Below are 15087 nucleotides of genomic sequence, written 5' to 3' on the forward strand. Positions count from 1 at the left end.
AAAGGTATATATGTGCCCACGTGGACACATTATTATTTATAATTTTGCATTATTTTTTTTGTCCACGTGGGCAAATATATATGTTTAAAATACGGTATTAAATAGTTTAGGGAGGTAATAGGTCCTCATGAAAGTTTAGTATCGCAACAGCAAATCCGACCAAAGTTGAGGTATTTTTCAGACCCTTATCCCTTAAAAATAATTTTATTGTGGAAAATTTAAATAAATGAATATTAGATTAAAAGTTAAGGTAAAAGGTTAAAAAACCATATAACTTAATTTATTCCAACTGTGACATCCACTATGTACTTTTCTGCCTTGTTAGCCATACTAGTCTCGTCTCTAAAGTGGCATCGATATCTCCTTTTTAAAAAATCAATTAAAATATATTAAAAAAATTATTGTGTTAACTATATATATATACCACCCACACCTAAGGGTTATCAAAAGATACCCCTTTGCCGAAAAATTACATTGTATATAAATGTCAAATTTTGATTTAATAAGTATTGACACCTCTTAACCCAAATTGAAGGTTTAGTCTAGTGGTTAAGGTATTGCGAAAATTCCTTGAGGTTGTGTGTTTTGGTGCTTCTAGTCTCATAATTATTATTTTACTACAATTATCTCTCTTTAATGAAAATCCTAGCTTCGCTATTATTTTTGAACCTTACTTCAATGGATTAGCTATTTTGTTCAAATTATTAAATAATTTTAATCTACATAAGATTGATTATACTATAAGAAATGAGTTTACATCATTTAAAAATAAATTTTAGAAAGTGAATTTGTGTATACATACAAATACATACATATCATCTCAATTCTCAAGATGGATACCCAATACTATAATAAGTGACACTGAAAAATATAACAATCTAACAGAACTTGAATGATACTTTCTTTTAAAAAAATTGAATATTGAAATTGTATTTAAACATAATTTCACTTGAAAATAAAATATTATTTCACTTTAATACATTACTATAAATAAATATATCATAAAGTACTACGTACTACGTACTACTTATTTATTTATTTTTAAATCTTGGGAGATCAATTTTTTTTTGGGCAACAGTGTTTTAATAATAGGTAGAGTCACCGACCCCAAATGCCAACAATATTATAGATTCCAGCTGTACACGGACTTTTCAAATCCCACGAGTTTTTTTTTTCCTTTTTATTCGGAGAAGTTCTACTGGCTTTCCACTAATATTTTATAGTATCTTCTTCTCCAAGAAATTAAAGAAGAGAAAACATGAAGAAGTACAGATCAGTGAAAAATGCTTCTAGAAAACAGATACACATTGGCAAATCAAAGGCACATTACTGTATGATTTTCTGCAAGAAACATCCCAAGCATCGTCAGTCTTCAGGAGTTTGCTCTGTTTGCTTAACAGAAAAACTCTCTCCACTTTCAACAAGTAATACTGGTACTGTTACTTGTTGGATTCATCATAGAATGGCGTCTCTCTTGAAGGGTATTAGGTCCCTCGCCGCTTGTATTAAGAGACAAAGAGGGGCAGATCATGAAAAAGGGTTTTTCTATAGATTGCTGCATTCAAGAAGAAGAAACAAGAAAGATTCAGAAGGTTTGGTACATGAGAGAGAGGTTCAAACCAAAATTCGGGATCGCAAATGCTCTGTCCCCCGTTTCAAATTTGACTTGCTGTACTACAAGATATGAAATTCCCTTTTCAATAGAATTACTCTATTCGTTTATTTGATTGTTGATTGTTTACTCATTGAAAGGAGGATTAATGTGTATATTGTATGCTCTTTTTTGAGTATTTTTCTCTGTTTGATAATTCTTTTCCCATAGCATTGGGTCTGATCCTTAAGGGTGCTAATTAACTTGTATTTTTAATTTTATGAAAAAATATGTATAGAGTTTAAAAGGTGTAGCTTAAACTGAAAATCCCCAGATCCGATTTTGGTGGTTATGATGAAATATAATGGGGAAAATAGGAAGACATAAAGAGGACGAATAACAGAAAAGAGAATATTCGTCCGGGACATTAGCAATGCTACTTCTTTGCTAACCTCTAATTAACCAAATATCACCTTCACAATACCCCAAACAAATTATAACAGTCATTCTACTATTTGAACAACAATTTGTCAATCATCAAAACGCAATAAAATTACGAGTAACAATATATTTTGCAGTACTTGATACGGAGTAGATAGATTGTTTTTGTTTGACAATATTTTGGAGACTCCATTAGCTTGTTTTTGTTTTCTTCAGGTCAGTCCTTTTCTTTATTCACTCTGCAATTACGTTCTTGCATGGTATCCTCTTTAATTAATTAAGAACACTTGCATGTCCATGGATTTAACTTTTTATTTCCTACTCCAAGTTGTAATTAATTGCCTTTGAATTTATTCATTTTTTTTTTGTCAAGTGCTCCAGAAAGTTGTGATTTGCTGTTATTTATGCTGTTGTATGTTGAATTCTAATTTGTTCTTCCCAGTTGAATTTCTATTATTCCATACATATGAACATTGAAGGAACCAGGATTTTCATCCAGGGTAGTCAAACTATAGTAAAAAAATAAAAACACAAAGAAGTGAAAAGGGGATTCAACATATACTTTACATATATTATGAATTTTCCTATTAATTACATAGTGCAATTTTCCATCCAAGACACCCCTTGGAAAAGAGTGGCTCGGCCACTGTATACCAAGTACCTTATGACCATGTATACATCTACGTTTAAGCATATAAACTAATTAAACAGTAACTTAACTTATATACACCAACAATATAATTAAAGAATTTATACACCATCAGTGCATGCTATAACCAAGTGTCACAGGTCGGTTAATTACCTTATTTTTCAGGTAACTAATTCACACTTATAGGGATCAGTTACAATTATCTCTGATATGACTTGACAGGTCAATAATATGTGTCAGTGTATAAAATAGAAGTTAAACTCGTTAAACTCATTAAACACTCCCCATGAATCTTTCTTGTCTTTCTCATACTTACCTTAAGCTTATAGTAGCAGCGCCGGAGGTAGAGTGGTCCTCTTTCACAGTGATAAGCTTTATCCACACATATAAAAGATAGACATAAAGTACCTAACATGTTGAGTTTTTTCCCTCTTAATTACTGTTCACAACATTCTTTCTAGTCATAATTGATTTTGGAGTTGTTTAGGGATGATTTTTCAATTTGGGAGATAGTTGTCTCCTTACCCCCTTTACCAGTTCAAATGCATTACATGAAGTATATCTTCTCTCCTTCCTACAATGTTATTACTACTGTAATCTTTATTTATATAGTACTGGTTATGGTGTTATACTAGAGTGGCTCTTCATTAGTATATATGCTCTTGGTAGACATCTTGGCATCATGAGTGAATTGTCTTTTCACTTGAGTCTATACAAATGAAAGTAAAATTTGCAGGGAAAAGGAATTGGACAAGGAAATGAAGGACCTCTGGACTGTGTTTTGTGGGGCACCTGGTTGTTCGGACAACAATGGAAAGCTTTGCCATACTGATTTTGGGTCAATGACAGATCCTTCATCCTGTATCAATCATGTGTTGATAATTTGTTTTGATGTTATACTTTTGCTCGTCTTCTTATTCAATCTGTTTTCCAAGGCATCCATAAGAGCTACGAATATTCCTGCTCACTTTCATGGGTTTTCACGTTTGCAGTTGATTTCTGCTATTTTTAATGGCTTCCTAGGATTGTTATATTTGGCATTTGGCATTTGGATTTTAGAAGATAAGGTGATGAAAACCCACAGTTCATTACCTCTACACTGGTGGTTATTAATCATGTTTCACGGAACAACATGGTTATTAGTAAGTTGTACCACAAGTCTTCGAGGAAAATATTTCTCAAAAACCCCTCTGAGGCTTTTGTCAATTCTTGCTTTTATCTTTGCTGGGGTTTCTTGCGGTTTCTCTCTCTTTGCTGCCGTTTTTGTCAAAAGGGCATCATTGAAGATAGCTTTAGATATATTGTCTTCCTTAGGAGCATGTTTATTGTTGTTATGCACCTATAAAGAGCTAAAGCAGGAAGATGTCATTGGAAATGACCTTTATGCTCCCTTAAATGGAATCAGTAAAAGTAATTCTGTTAGCTGCATCACTCAATTTGCTAAGGCTGGAATCTTGAGTAAAATGTCATTTTGGTGGTTGAATTCGCTGATGAAGAAGGGGAAGAAGAAAACTCTTGAGGATGAGGACATACCTAGATTGTGTGAGGCAGATCGTGCAGAATCATGTTACTTAATATTTGAGGAGCTATTGAACAAACAGAAACAAGTTGATCCCACTTCCCAGCCATCAGTTTTGAAGACAATTTTCATATGTCACCGGAAAGAGATTATTGTTACAGGATTCTTTGCACTGTTGAAAGTAGTCACTGTGTCAGCAGGTCCTTTGCTTCTTAACGCCTTTATTAAGGTTGCTGAAGGAAATGCAAGTTTCAGAAATGAGGGACTTTTCTTGGCCATTCTGCTTTTCACTTCAAAGAGCTTGGAGTCCGTAGCACAAAGACAGTGGTATTTCAGGTGCAGACTAATTGGTCTAAAAGTGAGGTCTTTACTTACAGCAGCTATTTATAGGAAGCAAATTAAATTATCTAATGCCGCCAAATTGATGCATTCCAGTGGTGAGATTATGAACTATGTTACTGTGGATGCTTATCGTATTGGAGAGTTTCCTTTTTGGCTGCATCAAACCTGGACAACAACTGTCCAGCTCTGCCTCGTACTTATAATTCTCTTTCACACTGTTGGTGTTGCAACTATTGCATCCTTGGTAGTGATTATACTCACTGTGCTGTGCAATACTCCCCTTGCAAAGTTACAGCATAAGTTCCAGACCAAGTTACTGGTTGCACAAGATGATAGGCTAAAAGCTATTTCTGAGGCTCTTGTTAGTATGAAGGTTCTAAGATTATATGCATGGGAAGCCCATTTCAAAAATGTTATCCAGATTTTGAGGCAAGTAGAAGAAAAGTGGTTATCAGCTGTTCAGTTACGTAGATCATATAATAGCTTCCTTTTCTGGTCATCTCCTGTTTTGGTTTCTGCTGCTACTTTTGTGACTTGTTATTTCCTTGGTATTCCACTAAATGCGAGCAACGTTTTTACCTTTGTTGCAACTTTACGCCTGGTTCAGGATCCCATTAGAACAATTCCGGATGTTATTGGTGTGGTAATTCAAGCAAAGGTCTCCTTTGAGAGGATTGTCAAGTTCCTTGAGGCATCTGAGCTGGAAATGAGACGGGAATGCATCAGAAGCACAGATCATGCTGTACTCATCAAATCAGCTAATCTCTCATGGGAAGAGAGTCCATCGCGACCAACTCTCAGAAACATTAATTTGGAGGTTAAACCTGGTGAGAAGATTGCTATATGTGGGGAAGTTGGCTCAGGAAAGTCATCTCTTCTGTCAGCAATTCTGGGAGAGGTTCCAAGTATACAAGGAACAGTAAGTTGTAATGGCTGGTTCCTTCTTTCCTAGTGGGTTAGGTAATAAGAAGCAGGATTAAAGTTTTCATTGCAAGCATAATGATAATATCGGTTTACCAAAGTTTGAGAAAAATTCAGTATCTATGACTGATCCTTAATATTATCTGTTATCTGCAGGTTCAAGTATATGGAACAACTGCCTATGTCTCTCAATCAGCATGGATTCAGACAGGGACAATACGAGAGAATATTTTGTTCGGTTCTCCATTGGATAGCCAGAGATACCAGCAAACCTTGGAGAAGTGTTCACTGTTAAAAGATCTCGAGATACTACCTTATGGTGATCTCACGGAAATAGGAGAAAGAGGAGTCAATCTTAGTGGTGGACAAAAGCAGAGAATTCAACTTGCTCGTGCTTTGTATCATGATGCGGATATATATCTCTTGGATGATCCCTTTAGTGCTGTAGATGCCCATACCTCGACTAGCCTATTCAATGTAAGCATTTCTTTAGTGATGTGATTCTTGTCGTTTCTTTCCATTTGCAAGCTCAATTGATCCTATGCAGGAATACATTATGGGAGCTCTTTCCAGGAAGACTATCTTACTTGTGACCCATCAAGTTGATTTTCTTCCTGCATTCAATATGGTTCTGGTGAGTTTTATCCATGCAGTTCTCTTTCCAATTTGACTTTTGTCATTTCCTCTCTCTTGTCTCTCTGTTATTCTAGTGTGTCTCCTCTGGTTGAATTGATCTTTTAAAATTATGTGTACAATTATCATGCTTGTATTCAATAGAAAACCAAATCTTTTCATATGTTCATATGAAATTGTTGCATATATATATCTACTTTGGTTTGCAGTTAATGTCAGATGGAGAAATTTTACGCTCAGCTTCATATGATCAGTTATTGGCCTCGAGCAAAGAATTTCAAAACTTGGTTAATGCACACAAAGAGACTGCTGGTTCAGAAAGGGTTTCGGAGGCTTTTTATTCGCCAAGAAGTGATACTTGTTCAAGAGAAATTAAAAATAAGGATAGTGGTAAACAACCAAAAACCTCTGGAGGAGATCAGTTGATCAAGCAAGAGGAGAGGGAAGTTGGAGACACTGGATTTAAGTCTTATGTTCAGTATTTGAATCAAAATAAAGGATACTTGTTCTTTGCCATAGCTGTTGTTTCGCAACTTGCGTTTGTGGCCGGTCAGATATTACAAAACTCCTGGATGGCTGCAAATGTTGAAAATCCTGAAGTTAGCACTTTGAGACTGATTTCAGTTTACTTGCTAATTGGATTTGTATCCACACTTTTTTTGCTCTCTAGATCTCTATCAACTGTTCTTTTGGGTTTGCAATCTTCAAAGTCCTTGTTCTCACAGCTACTAAATTCTCTCTTCCGTGCACCTATGTCATTTTATGACTCCACACCTTTGGGAAGGATACTAAGCAGGGTAATTATCTCAAACAATTGAGAGAAAAATGATACTTATCAAGTATTTTCATGTAGCTAACCATTTTTCCTACATTTTCATTTCCCGTCCCATTATTGCAGGTCTCATCAGATTTGAGTATAGTTGATCTTGACGTCCCATTCTACTTGATTTTTGCGGTTGCATCTACCACAAACTTTTATTCTAATCTTACAGTACTAGGTGTTGTTACTTGGCAAGTTTTGTTTGTCTCCATCCCAATGGTTTATGTGGCCATTCTCTTACAGGTACTAGTTATATTAGGGGAATAAGGAAGTTTGATTCTGTGCTTCCAGCTGACAAACCGATAAATCATGAATTAGTATTTTTTTGGTTCATTATTTTTTCCACAGAGATACTACTTTGCATCTGCCAAAGAGTTGATGCGGATCAATGGAACTACCAAATCATTTGTGGCCAACCATCTTGCTGAATCCATTGCTGGAGCTGTGACTATAAGGGCATTCAAGGAGGAAGAGAGATTTTTCGTGAAAACATTTGAACTAATTGATATAAATGCCAGTCCTTTCTTCCACAATTTTGCAGCAAATGAGTGGTTGATTCAACGGCTGGAAACTATTAGTGCAACTGTTCTTGCTTCCTCAGCACTTTGCATGGTTTTACTTCCTCCTGGGACTTTCAGCTCTGGCACGTTAATCAACTCATTATATGCTTGGAATTGGAAAGAAAAGCGCATATTTCTTTTTTCTTTACCTTTGGTCATTATGTAAAACATAATTTACTTACTAATACCTGTTAATGTTATTGCAGGATTTATTGGGATGGCTTTATCTTATGGTCTTTCCCTAAACATAACCCTTGTTTCTTCCATTCAATATCAGTGCACTTTGGTGAACTATATCATTTCTGTGGAAAGACTTAACCAGTATATGCATATACCAAGTGAAGCTCCTGAAATTTTAGAAGAGAGCCGTCCCCCAGTCAATTGGCCTTCGAGGGGTAAGGTCGAAATTCAAGATTTGCAGGTAAACTTCATCATCTGCACTAATTTTCAATCTTTTGGTATGTTAAACATACTAATGAGCATGCCTCAAAGTAGATAAGATATAGGAAGGATTCCAGACTTGTTCTTAGAGGGATCAGCTGTACATTTGAAGGAGGTCATAAAGTTGGTATTGTTGGACGAACTGCCAGTGGAAAGAGTACACTCATTAGTGCACTATTTCGACTAGTGGAGCCTGCAGGTGGAAGGATTGTGGTTGATGGAGTAGACATTTGTAAAATTGGTCTTCATGATTTGAGGTCCCGTTTCGGGGTAATACCTCAGGATCCTACTCTTTTCAATGGAACAGTGAGATGCAATTTAGATCCCCTATGTCAGCATACTGACCACGAAATCTGGGAGGTAATGTACTTCGCCACTATTTTTAGCATTAGTTGATATATAGCATAGCTTTTTTCTGATTACTTGTATCATTTATTTTTACTTATATCATTTTTATCTTCATTGTCAAAGGTTCTTGGGAAATGTCAGCTACACGAGGCAGTTAAGGAAAAAGCAAAAGGGCTTGATTCCTTGGGTAATCTTCTGAACATGTCTGGTTGTTTTATACCAGTGGATTTTTATTGACCATGGACTCATTTCAGTTGTAGAAGACGGGTTAAACTGGAGCATGGGGCAGCGACAACTGTTCTGTTTGGGGCGTGCTCTTTTGAGGAAAAGCAAGATTCTGGTGCTTGATGAAGCAACAGCATCAATTGACAATGCCACCGACATGATATTGCAAAAAACTATCAGGGAGGAATTTGCTAACTGTACTGTTATTACAGTTGCCCATAGAATACCCACAGTAATGGATTGTACAATGGTTCTGGCCATTAGTGACGGTAGGATCTATCTGTTTACTTTTGAATACTTGCAAACATATTAGTAGTTCAGAGAATGTCAATCCCAAAATGTTATCCCCATGACTTACTTTTGGTTGCTGTAATACAGGAAAATTAGTGGAGTATGACAAACCTATGAAGCTGATGAAGAATGAAGGTTCGCTCTTTAGGAAGCTTGTTAAGGAGTACTGGTCTCATTATCACTCAGCGAAATCACATTGAAGTAAAGTGCAGATCTGTAACACATTCTGTGGTGCATCAAACTTCACAAACGTTGCCTAATTGCAACCCCAATCAGTCCATTGAGAGAATCACTAAACTCAATGTTGGTCTATCTATGGCATGGATATGTGATTTTTCTCTAAATGTTAGTGCATAACTTGTTGTAGGCTGTTGACATCGGGAAGGTTAAGTATGCAGTGGGCTAAACCAACTGCAGCTTACTAGCCTTAGCGTACCGATTTTCTTGATTTTGTAAACAGGTTTTATTTAGGCATGCTAGCAAAGTCTTTTTTTGAGGGTCATAAATGTATAATCTTCCAGTATTATGAATGAAATTCTTTGCACCTTCCAATCTTCACTTTAGCTGTTAAACACACAAAAAATCACCTCTAATCCTACTTTTACATTGCTCTCTAAACACACTCATTTTACTAATCCTCCATAATACACTATGAAATCTTCAACAGTGAATCAAATTTAACTTTTCTCCTAAACTTGATTAGGATTCAGCTGGTAATTTCAGTTGGGAAGTCCCACATTGGGAGTTAAGCACTCTCCAACAAGCAACTCCCAGCCGGGTTTGAGCAGACCTTTGGTTAAATATAATCACTACTTACTAGCTACTGTTGGATAGTTTGGTAGTGGATATGATCTCATTACAGTTATTTTCATATACTACTATAAAAGAAACCGAAAAAGAGATAGTGACGAATTATACAGAGGAAATGGTGGAGATATCTTAGAGACCAGAGGAATTGAGTGAAATTAAACAATAAAACAAGACAGTGAGTTCTTGCAACGTGTATGGTGTTGTAGCAACACATGATACAAAAGTGGTTGTGTTCCCTTCTTATTCTTTTTCCGGGACTTCTTTTGGGAGACGGGGAATGAATAATCAATGATGATACGATTACTTAATCCTAGGAAAAACTGTGTTCGATTTCACCTTCAACTATCTAGGTGACATACTGGAGTGACTGCATGTAGCATTAGATGATGGATGAGTAGCAATGGAGAAAGAACTGTACTGATTGAGTTCCCTCTTCATTGCCTTGTATACTTGATCTAAGCCTTCCTCTATTAACTCCAAAACTGTCTGTGGCATTGGTGGCATATTCATGTCAACTGATCCTTCCAACATCTTCACCACTTCTCCCATGGAAGGCCTGTTTGACACTTCATCCTGAATACACCAGAAGGCGACCATCAGTGCTCTCGTTACCTCTTTTTCCTCTACTGCTCCTCTAAGTCGCCTATCTACAACTTTTACGGGTGTTCCACTAGTCATCTCCTGAAAAAAAGGAGAAAGATAGTGAAGAGAACATGTACCAGAAAGGAGGGAACACTATGAATACAATTAGAGGATTGCGTGTGTACCTTGTAAGCCCATCCAGGATAAAAGAAGTCATCTGCATCACAAGTCATATCAAGATTTCTCCGACCACCAATGATCTCTAGAAGAAGCATGCCATAGCTGTAAACATCAGCTTTTACAGTGATAGGTCGATTGCTGACCCACTCGGGAGCTAAATAACCTCTCGTTCCTCGGATCATTGTGACAACATGAGAGTGCTCTCTTCCCATTAACTTAGCTAGTCCAAAATCAGATACTTTAGGGCAGAAATTCTCATCCAGAAGTATGTTTTCTGGCTTGATATCACAATGTATAATTCTGTTCCTACATTGCTCATGAAAATAGGCTATCCCTTGTGCAGTGCCAACTGCTATGCGAAAACGTGACGCCCAATCCAGTAGTCTATTTCTTGTACTAAATGAATGAAATATCCACTTGTCTAATGAGCTATTTTTCATGTACTCATACACTAGTAGCCTGCCAAAGAGTGAAAATTTTAGTGAAAGTTGTGCTAGTGCTTGACTGTAATGCTACAATTCTACGTACTTCCCAATCTATACATCACAAATTACAATGAAAAAAAGTTAAAACTTACCGTTGGGTTCCCTCAGAACAGTAACCGCATAGACGAACCAAGTTCAGATGATGCATAGAGCCAATGGTTTTGACCTCTGTTATAAATTCCTTCTCCCCATGAGGTGAAACTTTATCAAGTTTCTTTACTGCAATCAATGTTGCATCCTTTAAACTTCCTTTATACACACTTCCAAATCCACCTGTCAAAGCAGCAATGTTACTGATCATATTCTTACCTTATCTGAAAGAGAACAGTTTTCTGTGCTTGTTATTTCTATAGTTGAGAGGTTAGTATCATAGAAGTAATAAAAATTCTATATCTTTACCTGTTCCAAGTAACTCGGAAAAATTGTTAGTCCAACATTGCAGGTCGCGGTAGCTGAAGCTAATTGGAGCTCCAGACAACAGCAAAGATCCCTCAAGTGCCCTTCTCATAGATCTTCTCCTATGGATATTGATATACAATAAACAACAGAGAAGCAAAATGAGAACAGTCATACTCAGGACTATAGGAAGTACCAAAACCTTATCGTGCCTACTCTTCGACTCATCTGATGAATTCCCAGGTTTTTCAGATACCGAGGCATTGGCCTCAACCTTCACAAATAAGGTCGAAACAGGATCCTCAAATCCACCAAATTCCAAGCTCCTGAGTAACCAACAATAAGCCTTTTCCTCACTAAGTCCATAAACAGATGCAACACAACCACAGTTTGATAAGCAAGCATCACCACATTTGGACAGTGACCCTTTATCGCTATAATTTCCTATAACAGATGATTCTGAGAAATAATAATTCGTTTTCTGAACCGTAGAAATCTTGAACTGGGACATCATATTTTCATGCTGAGGTCCACATTTCCCTGTCACTGAAGGATTTCCCGAACATGAAACATCATCTCCCTCCGTAGAAGTCCCTGGCAAACATGTGCAAGAAGCATTTGTTTTGCTTCTGTCTAAATTACATATCCCATTGCCACAAACTCCAGAAATATCACATGGATTAGACACAGCTGCCCACTCTGGAACCCATTGCCTTGATCCATTCACATCATTATCCCATCGATACAAACGTAAATTTCCATTAACCTCAAGGGTTAATCGACGAAGAATAGATGGAACATTGGAATTCGTTTGATTTACAGCCGATGATAGTCCTCCATAATCTCCATCATTTTTATATACATAAACTGCTCCATCTGAAGATGAGCCATAAACTATACCAAAGCTTCCTGCTTTATCCAATACTGCAGTAACATCTCCAGTCACATTTGATATTTCAGGTCCTGACCAATAAGAAAAATTGCTGTAAAATTCAGGCGATGAATCGTAGTAGTTGGGGACATTATAGGTCAATGCAAGACTTAGTGAAGTAGGCTGCTGCAACATTTTTAAAGTGTAGTAACCACCATGAGAAGGTAATTTTGATGATGTTAATTCTAGTGACACTGTTAAGGATTGACCAGGCAAGAGAGTATCAGATGGATGTGAAAAGCTTTGCCATGCAATGGTACTTAGATTGGTGCTGTAGAGAATGAAGTTGCCATTTTCAGACATGACAGCCAACTCAACGCCTGCTTCCGAGGTGTTTGATGCCCACACTGTGGTGTCTCCATCCATCAACAAGAGATTTCCTGTGGTGCCAAACTCCAAGATTGCATCTTTGCTGACTGGGGAATTTCTATTTAGAGGATTGACACAAAATGGCCAAAAAGTTATATTACCTGCAAAATCTTTATTAAAAACTAGAGGTGGAGGTATATTTTCTTCTTTGTTCCTTCTCTAAAATCAGACTTTAACATTGCTAATCTATAATTCCATACTTACATCTACCTCTTGAATATTTTCAAGAACTTGTTATTCACCATAAAATCTCAAATCTTGAACTTTGAAAGAAAAGCAACCCCTAAAGCTGGAATGGATTTCGTGTGTGTCAAAAAGTTAATGAAGAGAAGCTACAGTTTGATCATGCAACTTTTCCTCCTACTAACATATGCAGATCTAGAATTTCACGTATATATCTATGTTCTGTGTCGAAAATATAAAGCTTATATCAATAAAGATATACTACCTAACAAAACCTTATAAGTAAGAGGGGAGCTAGGAAGACACAAGGAGGTTCATGCAAACTGCCTTCGATGGTAAATTACACCACATATACAACGTCAAAATTAAATTTTAGGTACATATAGCAAATATTAAATCTCTTTAATTTCTTTGTGTTATTCATTTTTTGTATATTTTGAATCTCCTTAGTGAAAACTCAGACTCCACCACTACTTATAAGGTGCATACAACTTAAACACCTAAGTGATAAGCTAAGCGAATTCGATCATTAGTTGAGAAGGAGTTTTACACTTACATATTAGGAGACCAAACAAGTGTTCTGTCTCCTGGTATTTGTGCAAACCAAATTGCCAACTGATATTGATCATTAGAGTCCACTGCTGGGGTGAAGCCAAAAGCAAAAGTTCCATTGTCAGAAAACCATGCTTGGTTCTCTTTAGCTAACAATCTTGAACCCAAAATAACACTACCAGACACTACACAGACATGAAGCTCTGCTACAAACAGTAACAGCAGAGCCAAAACAGAGGAAATGAAACAGAGAGCCATATGTTGCAAATTGGAAATATGATTCTGTTTCAAGAAAATCAACTCAACAATTTAATAGACTTCGGGGTCCTTATTTTCAAATTTTGAAGTTAAGTATGTGGGGAAGTAAAGAAGAAATTATAATTCAGAACAAGTGTACAAAGGTGGTTGGTGAGTGAAGGTGAACTACAAAGTTGACAAATGATCAAATTATTAGAATAGTCGGTTCTGCCATTTGGCGGCACGTGTCTTGTTCAATTTCTTTGCTGCTTTCAAACTATAAAAGGATTGAAAATAACTGAATTTGTCCAACTAGACTGATGTTAATTCTTGATTTCACACTTTGCCATTAGCATTTAGCAACAGATAGGTATTCTGAGTAAACTCAAATTTGGTCTCATAACTCGTCTTTATTGTATCAATTGAACACGTCAACTTACAAAATAATTATTTAGATATTTTCAAAATTTATATGCCCCAGTAACGTTGGATGTCCACAAGACACAATAAAAACAAATTGGAGTATTTTATTACTAGTTGATATCAAGTTAAAGTGTCTAGATATGCACACTCATAATTGAATTACTTGTCAAAGACCAAGTTTAAAAGTTTGTTTATATATTATGTCAAAGTAAAATTAAAAGAGTTTTACTTATGGCAATTGAATTTGAACTCTACATGCAGAAGCTATATTGCTTGGACTTTTTATAATTACAGTCGTAGCGTGTTAAATTCTTTAAAAATACACAACTTTTGAGAGGTTCCGACAAGCATCCAATGACATTTTAGATGAGTCCGAATAACATAATCCATAATGGTTATTTGTGAATTATTTGGTGTTCTTTTTATGAAAAAACTATAGTTAATTTCTAGGAACTACAAAAAACCCTATGTTTTTAGAAAAGCTTCTAGAATAACCCATTGTAGCATCTTAGATACGTATTTTAAAATATGTCTAGAAATTCTAGATTTTTTTAGATAGTTAGTAAATAAAGTTATCTAGATTGGTGATGCAATTAATCAATCTGTAATGAAATTAGTTAATCTAGGAGATAGAACTCGAAGAAGATGATAGCCAAATCAGGGTTATAACCGAGAATTGAGGCTGGATTGAATTTAGAAAAGAAAGAGAGAATCAAATATTATTTCATGAATGCCTCATCTTACATGAAGTTGCTACATTTATAGAATTGAATCTAATAACAGAATCTGAAATTATAAATGCTACACTCTAACTAACTTGCCACATCACCTACTATTTTTGCCACCTCAGCTCGTGTACACCTAACTTGTATCAATACCCCTTCCTGAAGAAAATCCTTGTCCTCAAGGATGAAATGTAGGGAACCTATGCAGCAACTCAGATTCAAACTCCCAAGTAGTTTGAGTGTCATTAATACCAGACCAGTTCACCAAGACTTGTCCCACTGCATAACCCTTCTTCATAAGCCTTCTGTCGAGAATAGCCTCAGGACCAGGACAATAGGGACTGGAAAGGTGGAAAACAGGAGGATGATTGATGATGGAGGGAACTTCAAGGCATCTCTTTAGTTGGGAAACATGGAAAACTGGGTGAATAAG

At 36.2% G+C, this 15087-nt stretch overlaps 2 protein-coding genes across 3 annotated transcripts; one reads left to right on the plus strand and one right to left on the minus strand.

Moving 5' to 3' along the window:
* The first annotated feature begins 1866 nt into the window (after positions 1–1866).
* Positions 1867–9339, plus strand: LOC102606251 (ABC transporter C family member 10-like). Its single transcript, XM_006360123.2, has 11 exons — positions 1867–5461; positions 5620–5940; positions 6011–6097; positions 6306–6893; positions 6995–7159; positions 7265–7559; positions 7683–7897; positions 7972–8277; positions 8389–8452; positions 8520–8759; positions 8869–9339. Exons 1-11 carry the CDS (start codon positions 3440–3442, stop codon positions 8979–8981), a joined length of 4416 nt encoding a protein of 1471 aa, XP_006360185.1. The 5' UTR covers positions 1867–3439; the 3' UTR covers positions 8982–9339.
* Positions 9340–9720: 381 nt separating this feature from the next.
* Positions 9721–13592, minus strand: LOC102578263 (G-type lectin S-receptor-like serine/threonine-protein kinase At5g24080). 2 transcript variants are annotated; one of them, XM_006360124.1, is made up of 5 exons: positions 13274–13592; positions 11238–12592; positions 10931–11111; positions 10359–10812; positions 9721–10272 (listed from the first exon to the last, which is right to left on the minus strand). In XM_006360124.1, the coding sequence occupies exons 1-5, from the start codon at positions 13525–13527 to the stop codon at positions 9934–9936; spliced, it is 2583 nt and encodes an 860-aa protein (XP_006360186.1). In that variant the 5' UTR covers positions 13528–13592; the 3' UTR covers positions 9721–9933. The 2 variants fall into 2 exon arrangements, with proteins under 2 accessions (XP_006360186.1, XP_006360187.1); XM_006360125.2 differs by having other exon boundaries at positions 11238–12635; positions 13274–13477.
* Positions 13593–15087: the final 1495 nt, after the last annotated feature.

This window comes from Solanum tuberosum, unplaced genomic scaffold, assembly GCF_000226075.1.
Source record: "Solanum tuberosum cultivar DM 1-3 516 R44 unplaced genomic scaffold, SolTub_3.0 scf00315, whole genome shotgun sequence".
NCBI lineage: Eukaryota > Viridiplantae > Streptophyta > Magnoliopsida > Solanales > Solanaceae > Solanum > Solanum tuberosum.